The sequence below is a fragment of the Marmota flaviventris genome, chromosome 19, assembly GCF_047511675.1.
Source record: "Marmota flaviventris isolate mMarFla1 chromosome 19, mMarFla1.hap1, whole genome shotgun sequence".
NCBI classification, from domain to species: domain Eukaryota; kingdom Metazoa; phylum Chordata; class Mammalia; order Rodentia; family Sciuridae; genus Marmota; species Marmota flaviventris.
In genome coordinates, this window is record NC_092516.1 from 38,560,496 (window position 1) to 38,581,878 (window position 21,383).

General features: G+C 63.9%; 1 protein-coding gene across 1 annotated transcript; it reads left to right on the forward strand.

Annotated features, from left to right (window-relative positions):
• The first annotated feature begins 255 nt into the window (after positions 1-255).
• On the forward strand, positions 256-19,805 carry Micall2 (MICAL like 2). Its single transcript, XM_027922782.2, has 17 exons — positions 256-513; positions 6,871-6,919; positions 8,428-8,569; positions 9,451-9,638; positions 10,427-10,542; positions 11,159-11,953; positions 13,376-13,638; positions 14,555-14,648; positions 15,388-15,548; positions 15,892-16,047; positions 16,511-16,575; positions 16,681-16,804; positions 16,962-17,052; positions 17,143-17,216; positions 17,808-17,922; positions 18,999-19,054; positions 19,341-19,805. Exons 1-17 carry the CDS (start codon positions 371-373, stop codon positions 19,415-19,417), a joined length of 2,709 nt encoding a protein of 902 aa, XP_027778583.2. The 5' UTR covers positions 256-370; the 3' UTR covers positions 19,418-19,805.
• Positions 19,806-21,383: the final 1,578 nt, after the last annotated feature.

A 21,383-nucleotide genomic window follows, 5' to 3' on the forward strand; every position in this document is an offset into this window, starting at 1 on the left:
GGGCGGGGCCTCAGTGGGCGTGGTCTGCCTAGGGGCGGAGCGGGAGGCCCGGCCGGAGCCAGTACGGGAGTGGGGGTTGACCAAAGCGGGTGTGGCTTGCCGGGACGGGACCGACAGGAGGCGTGGCCTGCCGGGGGCGAGGCCTATCGGGGCGGGCCCTCGGGGTACTTGGCCCTTGGGGGCGGGGCCTCCGGGGGCGGGACAGGCGGCGGCGCGCGGGCTCAGGGTCCGGCAGCGGCGGCGGTGGTGGCCACGGCTCCTTATCCCTGCGGCTGCTTGCGTGCGGGCCAGCCGGTCCGCGCGTCCCTCGGTGTGTTTCCGCCGGCGGGCCGAGCGGGCCAAGCCCGCGTGGGGAGCACCCGCCGGCCGCATGGCCGCCATCAAAGCGCTGCAGCAGTGGTGCCGGCAGCAGTGCGAGGGGTACCGCGACGTGAACATCACCAACATGACCACGTCGTTCCGCGACGGCCTGGCCTTCTGCGCCATCCTGCACCGCCACAGACCTGACCTCATGTGAGTGAGGCTTGCCCTGGGCTGGGGCAAGGCGGGGGGAGTCAGAACTCAAGGGCATGCCCGGGAGATGGGCCACCTGGGACTGGGAAGGGCAGGCATCCACAGCACAGCCCACCCCCGCCGAGGCTGCACCCAGCGGCCTCAGTGCGCCGTCCATCAAGGGCAGCTGGGCCACGGCCAGAACAGCCGCCGGCTTAGTCAGTGGTGACTCAGGGCAGTGTCCTGGGCCCCATTTGCCACCCCCCTCCCTGGGAAAGACCCAGCAGAGCTACCCCTTTGGGCCCTCTGGGACTGGATACTCCCCTGGGGTCTGCAACAAGTCCCTGGCCCTTCCAGGCATCTAGTGCAGGTGCTGCCCCTGTCCCCAGCCTGCTCAGGCTCCTGGGAATACAGTCCAGCATCACCGCCCAGAGGGGCAATCAGAGCAGAAAGCCCTGAGACCCCACATCCTGTTGGCAGGCCTCTGCATCCTGGGGTGATGGGGACATGAGGAGACTGGGTCCCTGTTCCTGGGAACTACAGGAGGTGGGCAGGCCCTCTCTCCCAGGAGGGTCTTGGCATGGGTGGCTGGGAGTCTGGCCCTGCCTTGCTGTTGGATCTTGGCCCTCGCTGAATCTGTTCCATCAGTTATTCACTCAGCAAATGCTCTTTGGCTGAATGGCCGGGATGCGGGTGTGTTTGCCAGGGAGGTCTTGGGGGCTGGCTGAGGCCAGAGGCAGCACCTTCTGGACCCAGCCTCAGGCTCCCTGCTGTGCACACAGGGAAACTGAGGCGGAGGGAGGCGGGCCCTTGCCAGGGCACACAGCACACAGGCTGAGCCAGGGCTGGCACCCTGCTCTTCCCCTGTACCAAGCTTTGCTTTCCCCAGGAAGCTGGGAGTCTTGAGCAAGAGGCTGTGGCTCCTGCCCAAGGTTGTGATGTACTTTTGTGGAGCTGCCCAGGGGATCTCTGTGGGGCACGTTGCAGCCTCTGCTCCCTGCCCAGGCATGAGCCTCCTTGCCCTTGGAGGTGGAGATGTTTCCACGGTGTGGAGAGCCTGAGGCTGAGCTTTGATGGCCAGTGGGCCACGGGCATGGTGGCTGGGAGAGGGACCTGGAGTGGGGAGGCTGCAGGCTGAGCCCCACTGGGGGTCCAGGGTAAAGCTGGCTGGAGACTCACCCAGGCAGCCCAGATGGGCTAGGGGGCAAGTCCTGAAGCCTTCAAGTGGAGGGAAGATGGGCTACCTGCAGCCTTGGATGGGTGTCACTGGGTATCTGGGGCTTTTCTGACCCTGGAGAGCTTCTGCTCCCAGCTCTCTGGGGTCAGAGGCTGGATGTGCTTGTGCCCCTGGCCCAGCACACAGTGCCCACATGGAACAGAGGTGTGCACGTGATTATGTACACGCATGTGCACAAGCAGACACCACATACCTATTCATTTAACTGATGGCTGCTGAGCACCCGTGGTGTACCCAGCATTGTGTAAAGTCCCCAAAGACAGTGAGCCCCGCCGTCCTAGTCCCAGAGTCGAGCAGTGAGCAGGCCAATGACTCAAGGCTCAGAGTGACTTCAGAGAGTGGAGGCCACCACAGGCAGAGGAGGCTGGGTGCAGCGACTTGTGCACTGCTGGCTTGCTTGCTGTCTGTCCCCACTGGTCTGTCACTTGCAGCGGTGGGGGTATTCTTATTTACTGCGGTAGCCCCTATGCTTGGTGCCCTGTGAGGTGGATGTTGGCCATAGCTGGAGCCTCACGGGCAAGAGCGCACACCCGGGGTGCTGTGGATGTAGTGGGGGCCCGAGGAAGAGCCGAAGAGACAGATAAGGCGTGGTGGGGCTACGAGCCCAGGGGTGCTGGAGCCAGCAGGCCTGGCCTGGCCTTGAGGTTGCGCTTCTGGCCCCCTGGACTGAGGAAGTGCGCTCCTCAGTTTGTGGCTCTTTGTTACACAGACGTGGGTTACAACAGGGTTGGTGGCTATTGGCTAATGGGACACCAGAGGGGGGAGCACATGCCTGTCCCTATCTCCTGCCTTGCCTGGCCATGCCTCTGGGCCAGAGATGCCTGGGGCGAAGCACAGTGAAACCCTAAGCTGATCTTTCTGTCCCCAGTAGCTACCAGGAAAGGAGGCAACTTGTGAAGGACAGGTTCTTGGGGGAGCCCTGAAGTCAGAGTTCGGGTGAGACCTTGGTCTGGTGGGACCCAGCCCCCAGTACTCCTGTCTTCTTCTCCTTACATGAAGACCCTCTGGTAGCAGGAAGGTGGACATCCTGTCTTCATATCCCTAGTTTTGCCACCAGGAAGGCCTTCCTTTTGTCTGACCTCAGTCCTTCCTGCTGCATGCTGAGCATGTTTCCTTTGGCCCTCAGGGGAGAACAGCTGTGAGGGAGCAAGTATAGGGCACTGAGCCAGCCCAGGTGGGGCACCCGGCTCCTGGTTATGCCCGGCAGGTTGGGGGAGTTCACCTGAACTGTATCCCTGCTCCTCCCACCGGAAGGTGTGTGTGAATCTCCACTTGCGGATCCGGAAACAGGCAAGTGGGGCGGCTCCCTGCCCAGTCAGCTGCCCCGAGTGCCCCAGAGCTATAGAGTCTCTGCAGGCAGCTCTCTAGGGTGCGTGCAGACAGGGTCTGTTTCTACCATGAGCCACAGCTGCCAGCTGCCAGGTGACTCCAGAGCCACCCAGAGCAAACAGCCCCACCCTCCCCAAGCCTGAGAAGTGAACCTGTCAGGGCTGGCAGTGCTGCAGGGTGACCCCGGACCCCTTCCCCTTCTGGGCCTGACCAGGAGCCACCCCTGGGCTCTCTGAGGCAGGCGGGAGCTGGGTGGAGGGAGTGGGCAGCCACCCCGCACCTGCCCAGGGGCCCTTCCGGTGGTCAGGAAACCCTACAGCCCTCCTCTGGGGATCAAGGACGCAGGGTCCATTTTCAGAACTTGGGGGGCCCTGGGGTTGTGCAGATACCCCCTCCCCAGCCTCAGTCATGTGGTGGGGTGGCCTGAACATTCTCCAAGCCTCTCCAGCTCTAGAGGCTGGTGGCTGAGGCCAGAAGCAGCGGGTGACTGACCAAACCTTGGGTGGTGGCACCCTGTCTGGCGGGACTCCCCCAGGGTCCCCAAGGCTCTAACTCGCCTGTGGCAGGGTCCCCAGGGCTCTCACTCACATGGGAGGCCCTGCCTGGAAGCTTGAGAGGCTGCCCTCTCTCCCTCCCGGGTGCGGGCGCGCGGGGGTGGCTATCGTGGCTGGGTGACCTCCTCCCCCTCCCACACAGGCCCTGTGGTCACAGGAAGCTGCCTGGGGACAGAGGCCTTCTGTTCCAGGCCTGAGGGCCTGCTGCCCAAGCCCCTGCTGCTGCCTTCCTGCCCGGGCTCTTCAGAATGGCTCCCGCCCCTGGGGGCAGCCCTGGCCAGCGCTGGCCCTGAGGCCCAGCCCCGCTGCCGCCCAGTGCTGTTTGTCTCGGTGTCTCTCTGGGTTTTTGTTTCTGGATCCCGCGAGGTGGGGGCCTCTCCGTCTGTCTGTCTGTCTCCCTCTGCCCCCATCCTGGTAGGATTAACTCCAGATGTGCTGGAGGTTTCTGGAAGACACACAGCCGGGATCTTTCCCTCCCTGTCCACCCTGCATGGCTGCATTTGTCCTGGGAAACATGGGACCCGCCATCTGGGAGCGGGAAAGGGGGTTGACATTCCCAGAAGCCCTTCCCTCGGGTGCCGGAGTGGGAGCCATCGCCTTCCCTGGTTGAACTTAACACTCTGTGGGGCCTTGGTGGCCTGCGGGAGTCAGGGTTGTGCCTTGATCTGGCCAGGCTGGGCACACACGGGGCGTAGTTGGCAGACACGCGTGACTGGCCACTGTAGGCCCCGCGGACTCATCTGTCCTGCCAGTGTTCAAAGAACCGACGATGGCCGTGGAATCCCTACTCTGCAGACACGAGTGGACTCCTTCATCAGCAAGCATGAATAGAGCACCAACTGTATACCTGGCCCTGGGGTCCAGGTACCAGAAAAACCTGACTTTAAATGATGAGGGTTGATGCGACCACCTTTGTCAAGACGCTGTCCCCAAGCGAGGTCGTGTTTGGATGTCCCCGGGGTTTGCACGCCCACATAACTTTTTTGGAGGAAACAATTCAGCTCGTGACGTCAGGTGTCCTCCCCATGGGTCCTGGCCATGTGGACTTCCTGGAGGGATGGGTGGGGTTCCCACTCTGGGGGTTTCCGCCAGTGCACTGGCCTCTCAGTTCAGCCCCTTAGGGACTAAGGTGACGCCACCTGCACTTGCGCTGAGAGAGTGAGCTCAGGCCGCAGTGAGACACAGGCAGGAAGCAGCCTGGACGTGGTCCCGAGGGTCAGCAGTTCTCCTGTGCCCGACCTGTGCCTTGTGCCCTGCTCAGAGTGCCAGTCCCACCGTAGGGACCCTGGAGTGCCTGACCTGCCTGGAGCTGTGGCCGCTCACTCTGGGTCAGGGAGACAAGCTGGCCCTGCAGGAGGGAGCCTGGGCCCTGGTAGATGAAGGCAAATGCAGAAGGCTAGTGGCCTCCTGCTTTGTTTGGAGACTAAACAAATAGTTCTCCCGCCTGCCCCACAGTGAGTGGCCTCTGTGCTGGACTCCAGGCCTGCCCTTTGCAGTGACCTGGGGATCTGGAGAAGACTTGACTTCCAAGGGAATGTGGGGGGAGGGGGGACCGGGCCTCTGTCCCCAGATGCTGAAGAGAAGCGGGCAGGGTGGACCTGGGGAGCTGGGCCTCCACCCACATGCTCCTGGACATGCTTGGGGCCCACTGGGTGGGGATGGACCCCGTGGACAGTGCCCAGGCAGACTGGACAGAGGCCACCCAGCCTTGCAGGTGCTGAAACCCCCCCTCCTGCTGTCATCTGTCCAGCCGTCTCCTCACCGAAAGCCCCTGTGCTCGTGGGTGGTCTTGACATCTGGGACGCATCACCTGGGGGGTGGTCCTCGCCACAAGGGCTGGAGGCCTCCCCAGCGCTGGGCAGATTGATGGCTGGCTGGGACCCTGTGGTGTGGGTGGCCCGCGGCCTGCCTGGCCCGCTTGCTCATCCGAACAGTGGGCACAGCCTGGCTCTCTGAGGGTTAGCAGGGCCTGACCTCTGCTGCCGACTGGGCTGGGAGACAGGCTGTCCCAGCCAGGTGGCCCCAGGTGACCGGCGCCTCCCCTCCTCCACCTGACCTGCCAGCCTTGCTGTTACACGGCTCTTGTCTTCTTGGGGCCAGGGGAGCTGAGGGCCCCAGCGAGGAGGCCTTGCAGGTCAGGTGTGGGGCCTGAGCCTCTCTCATGTGCCAGGAGGCTTCTGGAACAATGCAGCTCCTGACAGTGGTCACTGACAGCCACTGGACGGGCCACAGTTTAACCAGATCACCCCGGCTCAGAGTGTCCCCCAGGCGTGGGGTGGGCCGTGGTGTGTGGTCCTGGGCATGTTGGGGAGGGCGCGTGCAGTCCTGGAGTTGGCCAGAGGTGTGCCTGTGTCCAGGCTGGCCAGGGCCTTGCCTCCAGGAGGCAGGAAGGGCTCTGATGGCCTCATTCCTGAGGGTCTGCCCTCCCTGGAAGAGTTGGAGCGCCTGGTGGGCACTTGGTCACGCCACTCCATCCTGGAAGAGGGAGCACCTAGACTCAGGAGCCGTGGCTTGGTCCACCTCCCACCTCCTGCTGTGTGATCTGAGCATGTCCTGCAGCCTCTCTGTGCCCAGTTTCCTCATCTGTGAGATGCAGACATGCCCAGGGTCCCCTCTGTAGGACAGGCGAGGGTGGGGAGAGCAGAACGGCACCCCTCTCGTGAAAACAGGAGCAAATGATGGGACTGACAGGCGGGCAGTGTGGCGGCCTGGCCTCCTGACTTTCCATCCCTCTCTTGTCTCGGTCCCTGGCCCTGGGACCTCTCATGTCCACCCCATCTTTCTGTCCTCTTGAGAACATTGTCCTCTCTGGCCCACCATGTCACCATGTCACTGAACTTGGTATTGGAAGCGACCTTATTCTGAGCTGTGTTTTTGGCTGGGCTGCCCTGGGCTGGTGGCTTTGCCTCTCTGGTCCTGTCTTCTGCCACCTCTGATTGGGGCAGGAGTGGTGGCAAAGGGCTCAGCCTCCCCAGGGACTGGAGGTGAAGGCTGAGCTGTAAAGACCACCCTGGGCTGTCTGCCCAGGTGAGGGGTGGCAGCAGTATCGTAGGTGCTGGGTAGCTTCACTGGCCAAAGCAGGCCGGTAGCCCAGCTTGGTGCCCCCTGCAGCCCCGAGTTCTGTCTGCTCTGGAGCCTGTGTTCCTGCCCCTCTCCTGGCCTTGGCTTCTGCATCTGGGGAAGCCCCGCTGGCCCCTGCCCTCCGGACTCTGAGCTGCTTTGGATACGAGGGTTTTTTTGTTTTTTCCAATCTTCCAGAAACTTCAGTGCCCTCCGGAAGGAGAACATATATGAGAACAACAAACTGGTGAGTCCCCCACCTTGTCCTGCCCTCCCAGCCCAGCCTCAAAGCTGGTCCTGACCCCAGCCAGTCTTCCCCTGGCTGCACGGGTCCCCTGAGGGCCCGACATAGCTGTCCAGCTCAGTGGCCAGCCCTCCGCTGGGTGACCCGGCATTCCAGGAGTGGCCTCTGATCTTGGAGCCCAACCTCTCTGGTCCTCTCTCTTCCTCAGTAGGGTGGTCAGGGGGCAGGGAGTGGCCAGGGGACCTGGTCCAGTCACCCAAGATGGAGAGGGGTCCCAGGAGGCTGTGGGAGGGCCAGGCCTGGTGGTCCTGGGTAGGCCTCGTGGAGGTCAGCAGGAAGGGCGTCCCAAGGCAAGGGACCAGAGGGGCAAAGGCCCTGAGCTGGAGGGCGCCTGGCTGGGCGGGCAGGCCGAGCAGGGTGTGGGAGGACCTGGGCCTCCCCTCCCAGCCAGATGGGACCCCGGGAGACGAGCTGGGAGCCGCTCCTGTGGGCTGCTGAGGAGGGGCAGGGATGGCCCATGGTGGTGGCCGCGGATGGGACTGGATCCTGGCCTGTTTGGAGGAGGGGTCAGAGGAGATGGGAGCCTCGGGTTTGAGGGCAGCAGGACGCCCTCACTGGGCAGCAGGTCTGCGAGGGGCAGGCGCCCTGTTTGGGGTTCGCATGGGGGTCGTGTAGGCAGTGGCAGATGGAGCCTGCCACACAGGGCGGCCGGGGACAGGGTCTGGGGCCTGTGGGTGGATCATCAGGGTAGACAGAGCCCTCCTGTCTGGGGCCCTGGCCTGGACTAAGTGAGGCCTGTGAGCCCAGAGGAGCTTTTGTGCGGCCACCTTTGGTGGGTTGGTGCTGGCCCTGGGGGTGGGAGCCACCTGCGGCCACGCCTGGGGGACTTGATTTCCAAGTGAGCCCAGGAGTTCGGGGTGGCGGTCAGCAGGTGCTTGGGGACAGCCCCTGGGGGGTTGTCTGCTGGAGGGAGGCAGTGGACGCTGCGGAGCTGGCCAGGGTGGCACTGAAGCTAAGATTGGCCCTGTTCAGTATGCTGCAGGTGGTCTACAATGCACATTTCCCGGCCCTCCCCAGTCCAGTTTCTTAGCCTCAAATGTCTCCTCCCCATGGTTCAGGCTGCTAGGACACAGGCTGCTCTTGTGTCCCTTCTTGGCCCTGGAGGCCCCGGATGGGTGTTGGCCGTGCCCACAGAGAGGCTCCTCCCCGACTGGACAGGGTCTGGCGTCACAGGGCCGAGGGGCCACAAGGCGCTCAGGGGAGGCTCCAGGAAGATGTGAGGTCCCCCAGCAGAGCCCACCAAGTCTGGTTCCCCTGAGCAGCTTCAGGAAGCTGGAATCCTGGTCCCTTACCCAGGTGGGCGGGCAGAGCCCCGGTCTCCCAGGCGGGCAGGGCTTTCTGGGCTCAAAGCCTGTGTCCTGCCTTGCTTGGGCCTTGGCTCCCGGGTGGACTGGGGCCAAGGACAGGGGCTCTCTTGGCCTGCTTCCTGCTGACCCCTGCCCACCTTCCAGGCCTTCCGTGTGGCTGAGGAGCAGCTGGGTATCCCAGCCTTGCTGGACGCTGAGGACATGGTGGCCCTGAAAGTGCCTGACCGGCTGAGCATCCTGACCTACGTGTCCCAGTACTACAACTATTTCCACGGCCGCTCCCCCAGTGAGTCCCTGCCCCCTGGCCTGGGCCTGGCCGCAGGAAGGAGACCAAGGTCTGGTCGGGCCTGGGCTCTCCCTGGGTCTCCTTGGGATGCCCTTCTTGGGGCCACCAGATCCATTTATGCTGTAGCCATGTGGCTGTCCCAGCCCCCCAGTGTCCTGACATCCCACATTGTCCCACTTTGGGTGGGGGGCTGTGTTATTGCCCTGACACAGGGAGGAGGCCTTTCTGGGGGTCACATTGTGTGGGGCCCCCGAGGCTGTGATTTCCTCTGAAGAGACTGTGGGCTTGTCCCAGTGGAGCGCCCTGGGTCCCCCAGTCCCCAACTGCTGTGCTGGGGGGGTGGCGTGGCTCCTGCTCACCCCTGTTCCCAGTTTGTCCTCCACCCCGGGCCACTCTGCCCATTCAGACCCCTGTGCTTCCATGCCCATGGTCCAGTGGCCCATCGGACCCCCCCCCCCGTGTCGTCCCGACTCCGGGGCCTGGGGAGGCTGGGCTGGCCCAGACAGGGTGGCAGGCCGGGCCTTTCCCCGGCCCTTCACATGTGGCGCTGCTCCGTCCTTCGCCCCACATTCCTCCTCTAGGCTCCAGAAATCCCCGGAATTGCTCTGGGCCCAGGGCCAGCCCTGCCTGGTGGAGAAAAGAAAAGTCCCTTTTGCCTGACCCCAAATTGAGCTCTCAGTGGGGACGGGGTGTGGGCCAGGCTGTCCTGGGAAGAATGTGCCCCAGGCCACCCCACCCAGCCAGGGCCCCAGGAGGTCCACCCCCCTCCTCCCTGGCACCCAGGCCTGTGCTGGACAGCAGAGCCTCTGGGGGACCCAGGACCTTTCAGAGCCAGGGTGGCAGCTGCTGGGAACCCCTGACCCCTGTGCGTCTCGTGTCAGTTGGGGGCATGGCTGGGGTGAAGAGGCCCTCGTCAGACTCCGAAGAGGAACCTTCTGGGAAGGCCCCATGCCAGCCGGCCAAGCTGCCCGCGCACGCCCCAGCCCGGGGGCCACCACTCTCTCCTGCTAGGACGAACCCCGTGGTCCAGAGGAAGGACAGGGGCTCCGAGGCCCCGTCCCCGAAGACTGTAAGCACCCAACCAGGCCTCCCTCTGGTTTCCCGCCAGCGCTTGTGGGGCTGTGTGTGGCCCAGAACCACAAGGCCCGTGGGGGGCGGCTCCCCGGGGTCCAGAGCATGGACAGCTGCTGCTGTGTCTGTGGCACCTCCTGGGGCTGGCTTCCTGTTCCCCGCCGCCCCCCTCCCCGACTCCTTTAAGTCTGCACAGCTGAGATGATCACCCCCATTATACAGACTGGTAAACTGAGGCCCAGAGAGGCCATGCAGGTGGAGCAGAGTCCAAATCCAGACCTTTCTGGGCTCACGCAGGCTTCTCGCTTCCCTGCGGGGATGGGAGGGGCCGGCTGGCCCTTCATTCCCAGGCCAGCTGGCCTCTGCGAATGGGCTCCACCCCCAAAGGTGGAGCCGAGGGGTGGGTGTGGGCGCCCCCTGCTGTCCCCGGGTGATCCCTCGGGCTCTGAAGAGCTGGAGCCCCACATGCTGGAAGTGGGCTTGGACCCCTGTGCCCCAGCTGGGAAAAGGAGGGACTGGCCTGGTCTGTGCCCTGGTCCCTGTCTCTTCCCCAGGACACTGAAGCCAGGCGTCCGCTCCCTCCCAGGGCTGGGCTGGAGGCCCTGAACTCGGATCCTTGGCCGGCCCCTTGCTGGCCGCTCTTCAGGGGCTTCCCTTTCTGCTCCGTAAATGGCATCTCCAGGTGCCAGGGGCGGCTGGCGCGGGGACGGGAGGGTCAACGTGCCCTGCTGGGTCGGGAGCCTGGAGAGACTCGGCCGAGGCTCAGCAGCTGCTGCACCTTCCCAGGGCCCCGCGGCGGCAGGGAGCTCGGTCAGCAGCACCTGTGGGGTCTGCGGCAAGCACGTGCACCTGGTGCAGCGGCACCTGGCTGACGGGCGGCTGTACCACCGCAGCTGCTTCAGGTAGGCCTGCCCCGTGCCCAGGTGCGCACCGCCCCCCTCCCACACCTCCCTGCCTCCTGTCCCTCCCACCCGGCCACACCCTCCTGCTCAGTCTCATCAGTGCCTGGTGGCCAGAGGCGCCCAACTGCTCCCGGGCACCCAGGGTCTGATGTAGTCCCCCCGTGTCCCCTGGGAGATAGCCTTTGACTGCCCTTGCAGACAGGCTGACTCCATCTGCCTAGACCCTCGCAGACCTTCACACTGGGCCTTTCTGCCATGTGGCCGTTGACAGCGCCCTCTGCAGCCACCCTGTGGCCCTCAGGCTAGGGACTCCCAGCAGGCAAGCCCCAGGGGCCTCCATCTGCAAGATTGGGGATGGGTCAGCCCCCAAAGTGGGGCATAGGGTGGCTTGTGTGTGTGCTGACAGGAACACTCTCTGGGGCTCCCACACGCCCCCAGGGAGATTCTCAGTGGAGCCTATGACTCACGGTGGTTACGGACATGAGAAGAGGGTTTGTTGAATGACTCAGTGACCTCATGTGTAGACATGTGGAGTACATCTGTGTGTGCTCTTGGGAAAGCATGAACAGTGAGCAGCTGAAGGAGTGATCAGAGCCCCTGTGACCTTCTCCTGCAGGTGCCAGCAGTGTTCCAACACACTGCACTCAGGGGCCTACCGAGCCACAGGGGAGCCGGGCGTCTTCGTCTGTACCAGCCACCTCCCCAGAGCCGCCTCTGCACAGCCCACGTTGCCAGGCCCAACCTCCAGACAAACGGGGGCCGTCCCTGGGCCCGCCTGGCCCCCCAGTGCCCCACAGAAGGCCCAGGAGACAAATGGGCTGAGAGAGGCAGCCCCAAAGGCCAGGCCAGTGGCCCAGGGGCCTGTAATAGGCAACGCGACTGCCAAAGGTTTTGTTCCCGCTGCACGGGACCCTCCAGCCACCTCCGCTCCCATCCATGGGAGGAGCCCAGCGGGGCCCAGGCTGTCCACGAGCCGAGTGACCTCCTCTGTGGACGGCAAAGTCAGCACATGTGTGACCAACAGCTCCCCAGTGGGGTGGTCGTCTCCTGCTCAGGGTGCAGTGGCAGCCAGCTCGCGTCCTACTGTGTCCCCAAGTGCCCCGGACCTTCGTCCTGCCACACCGCAAGGCCGGGGAAGCCCCCAAGTGGCATCAGCCCAGACCAAGCTGCTTTCGAGCTCAGGGTCCCCAGGCACAGTGGACGCTCCAGCCTGGACCCCCTCGGCCTCCAGGACCCAGCAGGCCCGGGAGAAGTTCCTCCAGACGCCAGTGTCCCCGAGCAGTGGCCCAGCAAGCAAGGGCCCCGCTGCAGCAGATGCCTCTCCCTGGGACAGCTGCAGAGAGCAGGCCCTGAGCTTCCTCAGGAAGGCCCTCCCGGGGCTGGAGCAGGCTGGCACCCAGGCACCCAGCAGGTAGGTGGAGGAGGGGACCTAGGGCACAGTCACTGCTGTCCATGGAGGCCAGAGGGGTTGGAGGGCCGCTGGGGGTTCTGGGCCCCGCCCTTCCTGGCCTTGTGATCACAACAGCTGCATTCCCCAGCCTCAGTTTTCTCTTCTGGGAAATGGGGAGAGAATTCCAGGAGCGGCTGGGCTTGGTGATGGGCTGTCATTGGCACATGCTCAGGGTCTTCCATGCGATGACATTGCCACCAGCGTCTGCTGTGGGGCACACACAGGTCGGTTCAGAGGACCCTGCACCTTTGTAGATGAGAAAACAGGTTGGGTCCAGGGTGTCCCACTGGCCGGTCTGAACTGGCCGTCTGACTGGCGCATGTGCAGTGCCTTCCCCAGGACCTTGAGCAGATGGCAGAATGTGGACGGTCACTGTTAGTGTCTGGAGTTGCTCACTGGGCAGCTTTAATGGCACAAGTGTCCTCTCAGTCCTGGAGGCCAGCAGCCTGGCTTTGGGCTGTCGGCAGGCTGCGGTCCCCGGGAGGCCCCAGGGCAGGAGCCTCTGGTCTTTGGGTGCAGGAGGCTCTCGGTGTGCCTGGGCCTGCGGCCACATCTCTCCATCCTGCCCGCATGTCTCCTCTGTCTCTCAAAGGACCCCACTCCCGCCAGACCATCTCGTAATGTGACCACATCCACAAGGCCCTTTGTGCACATAAGGTCCCCCTCTGAGCGTCCCTTTTGGACGTGAACTCCACCCAGCACAGTCTCCCAGTCAGTAAGGAGACCCCTCCCAGCTGGTGACATGCTGTGCCTGCCGCCTGTGTGACCCCTTTATGCATTTTTGGCCTCGACCTGCTTGGTTGCAGCCCACACTGGTGCCCAGACTCCCAGGGTGGTCACGGGGATGGGAGGAGGGTGGGTCCACCTGCCTTTCCTGGGGACACCTCAGCGGAATGGAGCTCCAGGCTCGGGGAGGTGCCTGTGTCCCCACCCTGGGCTCTGCATGCCAGCAGCCTGGGCTTCCTGCATGTGTCTGCGTCCGAGGCAGGGCACGGTGGCCCCAGGCCATGCAGCCCGTGTGAAGGCCTTGTGCCCCTCTGGCCCACGCAGCTCTGAGTGTGCAGCTGGGCAGCCCAGGCCAGCCGTGGCTCTGGGCAGGGCCTCCACAGGGCAGTCCCTGGTGCTCCTGGGTCCTGGCCTCCATGTGGGGTGTGTTTGGGAACATTTTCAATCTCAGCCAATGCTGGCTTTAGTGGCAGATCAGCCACCAATGTATACGAGTGCCCGAAATCGATGCCTGTGGCCCATCCTTTGCCGGGTGGACTGTGCTCTCGGGGGTGGACGTGGGAATTAGCTTTGGGAGAGGCTGTGCAGCTTCTGCCTGGGACACTGAGAGAGGATCCTGGATCCTCCCCTGCCTGAGGCCTAATCTCTTACCCACAGGCCGTCCCCAGTCACCACTCCTGCCTGCAATCCCCATCCCCAAACTGAAGGGCCACAAGCGATTCCCGCAGCCCGAGCCTCACATTCAGCGGCTCCCCAGGCTCGTAGCCCCCCTTCAAGGACGGAGCTGCCGCCCCCACTGAGTGTGGGCAGCACGTCAAGGCCATCGCCCCAGGCTGGCAGAAGGAACTTGACCGTATCCTCTGGGGTCAGCTGGACAAGTGCTGTCTCTAGGCCGAAGCCGGAGGCCCCACCTGCAAAGGGTAAGAGCCTTTTTAATGTGGGGTGCGGAGTCGAGGGGTGAGGGCTGCTGGACCCCCTGCCCTTCTCCCTGAGCTGCATCCTGTGTTTCTGCTGTTGCACAGCCCGGCCCTTGCTCTTGCTCCTGGACCCTGTGATTCTCTTGTGACACCAGCCTCATAGCTCCCCTGGGTCCTTGCTTGCTCCCATGTGGCTGTGACACGTGTCTGCAGGGCCTCACTGTCTGTCACCATGTGCCACCCAGTGTCTGCTGCTCCTTGCTGGTGCCCAGCCCAGTCCCCATGCTTCTGTCCTCAGTCGTGATTGTGGGTGGTGCCCAGTGCCGGCTCTGTCCCTAGTGTGAGGCTCGTACCTGTCCTGATGTCCCCCATGGAGATCTGCTGCCCCAGGCCCAGCCCTTCCTGGAGGCTCGGGGACACGCACTGCTTCCTGTCTCAGGGCCGTGAGACTCTGGTCCCGGAGCGTTTTCCAGACATCTGGGTGGATCTCGGAGGTTCCTGTGCCACCATCAGGCAGGCTCAGAGCTTTCGGATTGCACTGTGCAAATTGTTTTTCTGGATCTTTCCATCCCTTTGGCTGAGCCCCCCTGATAAAGCCACCGTCAGGTCAGAGCCAGGAGAGCCGATAGATGGACAGCTCAGCTCAGCTGTTCCCTTCCATGGGCACATGAGTGACCAGGGCTCCCCCCACACACCCCTGCCCCGATGGCAGAAGAGGAGGCGGGGCTCGGGGTGGCCAGGCTGGAGCCCCACTTCTAGATTCCAGCCCAGGGCTCTTCCTGAGTGCCCGGTGGCTCTGGGGGCCTTGGAGGGTGGGTGGCTGCAGGAAGACAGGAGGGGGAGGCCCTGTGTTCCCAGGACAGGGCAGACCCCTCTTATGAATTGTCTCCTTGGCCCTTGACCCCCTTTGTCTGCCCAGGCCCAGGTGCCAGCCCCCAGGAAGGCCAGGAGGACAGGCCAGAAGAATGGAGGGCCCGCCTGAAGCCTGTGGACAAGAAGACCCCCGCTAGCAGGTGAGGGGCTGGTGGGCGGGGCTCAGCCTGCCTGGACCCGCTCCTGTGCCCGGTGTCTGCAGCATGGGACCGAGTGGGCACAGGGTCTGGGCCAAGGTGCTTGAGGGCACACGCCAGCAGATGCACGCACCATGGCACCAACAAACACACGTCACTTGTGCCCCTCAGGTGTACGTAGCAAAAGCCGACTCACACCAGACAAATGACAGGCACCATTTCACACCACCTGAGTGACAGGGGAATATTCACACCACCTGAGCCACAGAGACCGCTCACACCAGTTGAGTGACAGGGAACAACTCACACCAGCTGAGTGACAGGGGTCTGTTCACACCAGCTGGCTTACACCTGCTGAGTGACAGGGGACAACTCATGCCATCTTGAGTGTCATAGAATAACTCACACCAGCAGAATGACATGGGGACACATCCCAGATATCAGGCAACGGGGCAGATGTCCACTCCTGGACATGGCAGCTCACGTGCGCGTGCACACGGGGTCCTGGGCTCGTGTCTGGTCCCCCGTGACTACCTGAGCCTGTGCTCACATCTGGGGGGTTCACAGGTGAGTGTGCCCCGAGGGGTCTTGAGGTGGGAGGCAGGTGATCACCCAGAACATTCCAGGCGCCCTCTCTCCAGGCTTCCTCCCTCTCTCCTGTCCGCCTGTCCTTTGGGAGGCTCTCCCAGGGGCCCAGGCCTGCGCTGATGGGGCGGTGGCTGACCCTGAGCCTTCTGCCCAGGTCTTTGGATCTGAGGGAGCCGCGGATCCCGACAGAGCTGAGGGTGGGAGAGGCCCTCAGGAAGGTCTCAGGCGACTCCACTGGGGGTGTCTGCATCACCCTGACCCCTGTGCGGCCTGAGGGGACACCAAGACCAGTCAGCCCCAGGTCTGGCATCTCAGGTAATGCCAGAGGGACCCCGGGGCTCCAGGCGCTTTGGGGGTGGGGTCCGTGGACTGTGGCGGGAAGGGCAATGGTGTCCTCAGCTGGAGGAGGGCAGGCACGGGCGTGTGTGTGTTCTAGATGGGACTCGGGTGCACGGCTCAGGTGTGGGGAGTGCGTGCGTGTTAGTCAGGATGCTGCCCTCTGTGGGTGGACATGGCCAGTCTGGGCAGCATGCGGTGGTCTTGAAGGTCTCTGTGTCTGTCGGAGGGGCCCGGGGTGTTGTGATGTCAGCGCTCCTGGTGGCTCAGGAGTGGCGGCCTTCTGGCCTGACACGTGGCTCTGTCCCCTGCCTGCGGGCAGCCCCTCCCCCCTCCCCCACCCTCGTCCACCGCAGGAGACTGGCCATCCCTGCCAATCTTGATGTTTCTGCTGACTGGCTGCAGTCGGAGCCCTCTGGGCAGGAAGCCCTGGCCGGGAGCTGGAAGGAGGAGAAGCCCCATCCTGGGGGCAAACCAGGTCAGCCCCAGAGCCGTGCTCCTATTTGGGGTGTAGACCAAGGAGGCTTCCTGGGGAGGACACGCTTCCTGGGGCTCTGGAGGATGTGTAGGAGCTCACTGGGCCGAGGCGGCCTGGAGGACCAAGTCTTTTTTGTGAATAGGGTGGCAGCACTGTCCTGGCAGCCTGAGAGTCTGGGGAGGCCAGGGGTGCTAGAGGGGTGTGTCTGTCACTGCTGATCCAGAGGAAGGTGGGGACATGGCGGGATGGGTTCTGGGTTGGCCTGTGCGAGCTCTTGACCTTTGGGCACCAGCAGGGACTGCCCAGGTACCTGTGGCTGGGGCAGGCAGCTGGGTAGCAAGTGATGCAGGGGACATCCAGGAGGTGGGCCTAGCAGCCCTGGGTCAGACCAGTCCAGGCCACGTCCAGGTCTCCCTGGGCCTGGTGCCCTATGGCCCAGGAGTTCAGCCTGCCCCTTCTCTAGGGAGGCCCTTGGGCCCGGCCGGTGTGCCCACTCAGCCCGGCAAGAAGGTGACCTCCCCCGTCAGGGTGAGTAGACTCTCAGTGGTGGCCCTGGAGCCTGGACCCCACGTCCCCCACTGCACTTGGTCCTTAGCTGCACCCAACTGTCCCCCTCCCTCCCTCGGTCCCTAGCTGCACCCTGACTACATCCCCCAAGAGGAGATCCAGAGGCAGGTGCAGGACATCGAGAGGCAGCTGGACATCCTGGAGCTCAGGGGCGTGGAGCTGGAACAGCGTCTGCGGGCAGCAGAGGGAGGTGAGCGGGCCCCGTCCCTCCTGAGTGCCCGCCTGGCGGCCAGCTCTCCCCTGGGGAATGTCCTGGCCCTGGGACCTGAACCAGACGGAGACCCCTTGTGCTGGGCGGGGGCTGGGAGCCGGCAGTCCCTCCGTGTGCAGCCAGCTTCTGTCCCCAGATGACACGGAGGACGGCCTCATGGTGGACTGGTTCCAGCTCATCCACGAGAAGCAGCTGCTGCTGAGGCTGGAGTCGGAGCTGATGTACAAGTGAGCGTCCCGCAGCCCGGGGCCAGGGGCCTGTCCCAGAAGGCGCCGGTGGGGCAGCCAGGCCAGGCCTCAGACCTCTGTGTCCGGCAGGTCCAAGGACCAGCGCCTGGAGGAGCAGCAGCTGGACCTCGAGGGTGAACTGCGACGGCTGATGGCCAAGCCCGGTGCGTCCTGTGTCCCTCCTGCCAGGAAGGCCAGCCTGGGGGCCCCAGGGCGCGGGCCAGCAGGGGTGGGGGGCCTCAGCCCCAGGCCGGCAGGAGGGGTGCGGGCTCCCCAAGCCGCCCTGCTGCCCCCGTGGGAGGCCGGTGGTGTTGCGAAGGGGCCCGAGCAGGCAGGGCTGGCTTTGAGTCCCCTGTCCTTCCCTTCCTGGCCGCGTGTCCTTGGCCACGTCGCTTGGCTCTGCGCCTGGCTGCCATCCTCCCCAAACGTGGCCACATGGCACCCTTCACAGCTGGTGTGGACAAAAAGAGGGCAGTGGTGAGGCGCGTCCCCCAGCGGCCATGACTGCCCTCCCTGTCCTTGCCGTGGCTGTGGCCTGCGCCTGCCTCTGTGTCCCACTGTGGCCAGCACTGGGGGAGGAGGCTCAAGGGACAGGGTCCAGCATGCAGACTGGTCGGTCCCTTCTCCCACTCGCTGGCCTGGAGCCTGCTTGGGGGCTTAGCACCCACCTTCCCTCGAGGGAAGAAGCCCACACCTGGGCAGGTGACACTGCCCCCCAGCGGGGTGGGGATGCCTCTGACCGGCTGTCCTTGCAGAGGCTCTGAAGTCACCCCAGGACCAGCAGCGGGAGCAGGAGCTGCTGAGCCAGTATGTGAACACGGTGAATGACCGCAGTGACATCGTGGACTTCCTCGACGAGGACCGGCTCCGGTGAGGGCAGGATGTGCCCAGGGGAGGGCAGGGCTGAGGGGCCGGGGAGCGTCGCCCCCCGAGTGCCAGGCCCCTCCCAGCCAGGCTGCCCTCACTGTGCACCTTCTGCCCCCCAGGGAGGAGGGAGGCCTGTGCGCTCAGGCGCGTCCCTCAGGCGCGTCCCTCACGCGGGCCCCTCACGCCACACAGGCCTCCCGGGCCACCGCCTCAGTTCCTGGCCACAGAGCTCCTTCCTGCCCCAGGTCCCCGGCCTTCAGGGTCAGCGTTGTCCAGAGGAACTTTCTGCTGTGAGGGAAATGTCCCCTTACCAGAGCTGTCCCTCATGAGCCCCTGGCCGCGTGGTCATTGGTCGCTTGTCCTGTGGCCTGCGCAGTTGGGAGCTGGATCTGAAGTTTTGTTTTTGATGTGAATTTTCACAGCCGTGTGTCTTCTGGCAACAGCGCTGGGTCGTGTGGCCTCGGGGCTGTCCCCAAGGACCTTTCCTGTCTCATGTCCCAGATGAGGGCCTTGTCCGGTCCACACAGGGTCAGCAGCCCAGGCTGAGCCCATGAGGGAGCCTGAAGGCACCTTCCCAGGGCCCCCTGCTGTCCCTGTGTCAAAGTTGGGGTCAGCCTAGGGCCCCTGCCGTTCCCAAGCCACTGGTGTGGTCAGCCCAAGGCATCCTGCCATCCCAGGTCACTGGTGTGGTCAGCCCAAGGCATCCTGCCATCCCAGGTCACTGGTGTGGTCAGCCCAAGGCATCCTGCCATCCCAGGTCACTGGTGTGGTCAGCCCAAAGCCCCCTGCTGTCTCCAGGTCACTGATGTGGTCAGCCCAGGGCCCCTCTGCCCTAGATCACTGGTGTGGTCAGCTCAAGTCCCCTGCTGTCCCAGGTCACTATTAAGGGGCTAGGCCTGGAGAGGGCAGGGGTCCACCTGGTGGGGAGAGTGGTGTCAAGCTCCGGCCTCTTGGTCTGAAGAAGGCAGGTGGCCCCAGTCAGGTGGCGCCAGGGCTCTGGTAGGAGGGGACCAGAGACAGTGTGCCTCCCCTGCCCTGTCCAGGGCCTGTCCCTCATGGCCACCCCATCTGTGTTCCAGGGAGCAAGAGGAAGACCAGATGCTACAGAACATGATCCAGAAGCTGGGTACCTCAGGTCAGCAGTGTGGGCGCAGGGGCTGCCGGCACTGGGGGCTGGGTCCAGACGGCAGCCTGGCCAGGCCGACTCCCCAGGGAGCTGAGTGGCTGATGGCTGGGGATCTGTGTGGGGCACTGGCCGGGGCTTTCACCGTGCTCAGTGGGGTGGGCACGCTGAGGATGGGGTGCAGTTCTCCTCTGGGCCCTGGAGGACCCTGGTGGGTGGGAGGGAAGGACTTCCCACAGGGACTCGTGTGGGCAGCGGCCAGCATGGAGCACAACCTCACTCTCCTTCTTCTCCTCAGGCCTCCAGAGGAAAAAGTCCAAGTTCCGCTTTCCTAAGATCTGGTCCCCTAAGAGCAAGACTGGTCACCCCGAGTGAGCTGCCCAGCAGGGGCTGCAAGAGCCTCCCTGGACCTTGGCCCGGACCTTGCATCTAGGCTGGAGGAGGGACTGACCGGAGGGGCACTCTGGCCACAGGGCCTGTGCCTCCCTTTCCTCGTGCCTTCAAAAAAGAAACTAGATGGGTGCAGTGGCGCACGCCTGTCATCCCAGAGACATGGGAGGCTGAGGCAGGAGGATCACAAGTTCAAAACCAGCCTCAGCAAAAAGCGAGGCTCTAAGTAACTCAGTGAGACCCTGTCTCTAATTAAAATACAAAACAGGGCTGGGGATGTGGCTCAGTGGTCGAGTGCCCCTGAGTTCAATCCCTGGTGCCAAAAAAAGAAACTGACGGATGTCCCTGATGTCCTCCTCCACATTCCTTAGGTGAGCTGGGGGCCCAGCACCAGGCCCAGGGGCCCTACCTCAGTCCAGCTCTACCCAGAGGGGATGAGCTCTGTGGCCTTGAGTAGCAGCTGACCCTCTCTGGGCCTTGCCTGCGCTCACTGAGAAGGGTGCTCTGCCTCCTGGCTGCATGGAGAGGCTGGACATGAACTTCGTGGGGGGGGGGGGGGCGCTGTGGAACTGAACTCAGATGTGGCCCCCAGGAGACGTGCATCTCAGTGGCCTGACATCTGAGACCTTGGCTGTTCCAGACACTGGTGGCCGGGCCCAGGAATGGAAGACCCCTGGGTAGGGCAGGGTGTGACTGGCCAAAGGAACCGCAGGACCACGGTCTGGGAGCTTAAAGATGCCCAGTGTGGGCAGAGAGGCCAGAGGGAAGAGTCAGGAGGCAGACTGCCCGAGTGGTCACCAGGCCTGGGCCAGGTGCTCCAGCGTGGCCTGGTGCCCTGGGCCCTGGGCCCTGGGAGCAGTTCTGAGCAGAGGCCCCGGAGCCTCTGTGTATTAGGGGGAAGCAGGAGGGGCTTGGGCGGTGGGCTGACGGTGCAGCTGAGCCTCTGGGACTCCCCAGACCAATGTCCTTAGATCTGACCCACCAGGGGACTTGTGGCAGTGTGGCATCTTGGCCACCAGGGGGAGGCAGAGTGCCACGCAGCAGGGATGGGGCAGCCTGGCGCACCCCCAAAGCGGCTCCATTTTTCAGATAAGGAAATCGAGGCTCAGAGAGGTGATACAGTGTCCTGAAGCTGCACAGCACATTATATGCAGGCTGGGGACTAGAACCTGGGGTCAACCTCTGGGCTTCTGGACTGTGCCCTTGAGGGGCCGTGAGTGCTCCTGGGGGGTGAGTCAGGAGGGGAGCCATGGGGCTTTTGGACAGGGAAGGCAAGGGTGTCCAGCTACTGCCTTGGCCACCTGGGCTGGACCTGCTGGGGCCACACAGCTCCAAGGTTCCCCACAAGGAACTGAGGATCCAGCCATCAGGGGACCCCAGGAGCAGCTGTGGGGTGCCTGGTGGCACTGGCTGGACACCCCAATGCTCAGTAAATGGGGCCCTGAAAGTCAAGTCCCCCAAGCACTGACCAGCACTGACCAGCACTGACCAGCACTGACCAGCACTGACCAGCAGGACATATACATTGCTGCCTGCCAGGGGCCCGGCACCTGCAGCCCCATGTGACACTGGCCATTGGGATGCAGAGTTAAGGTGCCCGACCTGGCCAGATGCTAGGCTCTAGCAGCCACTGTTGGAGCAGTGAGGCCTGTGGGGCCCTGGGGTGGCCCCTTGGGGACAGGGTGGCGCTGGTTCACCCTGCTTGCCCCCAACTTGGAAGTGAACCGGCCCCCCCACAGCTGACCGGACAACTTGCCCTGCACCCCAGACTGGACTTGGGGCTTGGGCAATCTCCAGAGGTGCCCCAGGGCCACCCTCTCCTGCCTGTGTACACAGGAGGCACTTAATGTGTGCTCAGTCCTCTCTATTCCCAGAGTGGCCTGGAACAGCAGTGTTCATGCGTGGATATAGGGTGGGGGATAATTAGAGAGGGGCTGCCTCTGTCCCAACC

What these genes read in the sequence shown, in the direction of transcription:
- Micall2 (XM_027922782.2), top strand. Translation starts at nt 371, where the DNA reads ATGGCCGCCATCAAAGCGCTGCAGCAGTGGTGCCGGCAGCAGTGCGAG. An exon ending in TTTCCACGGCCGCTCCCCCA is followed by an intron (nt 8,570 to 9,450) that starts GTGAGTCCCTGC and finishes GTCTCGTGTCAG; the next exon opens with TTGGGGGCATGGCTGGGGTG. An exon ending in GAGTCGGAGCTGATGTACAA is followed by an intron (nt 17,053 to 17,142) that starts GTGAGCGTCCCG and finishes TGTGTCCGGCAG; the next exon opens with GTCCAAGGACCAGCGCCTGG.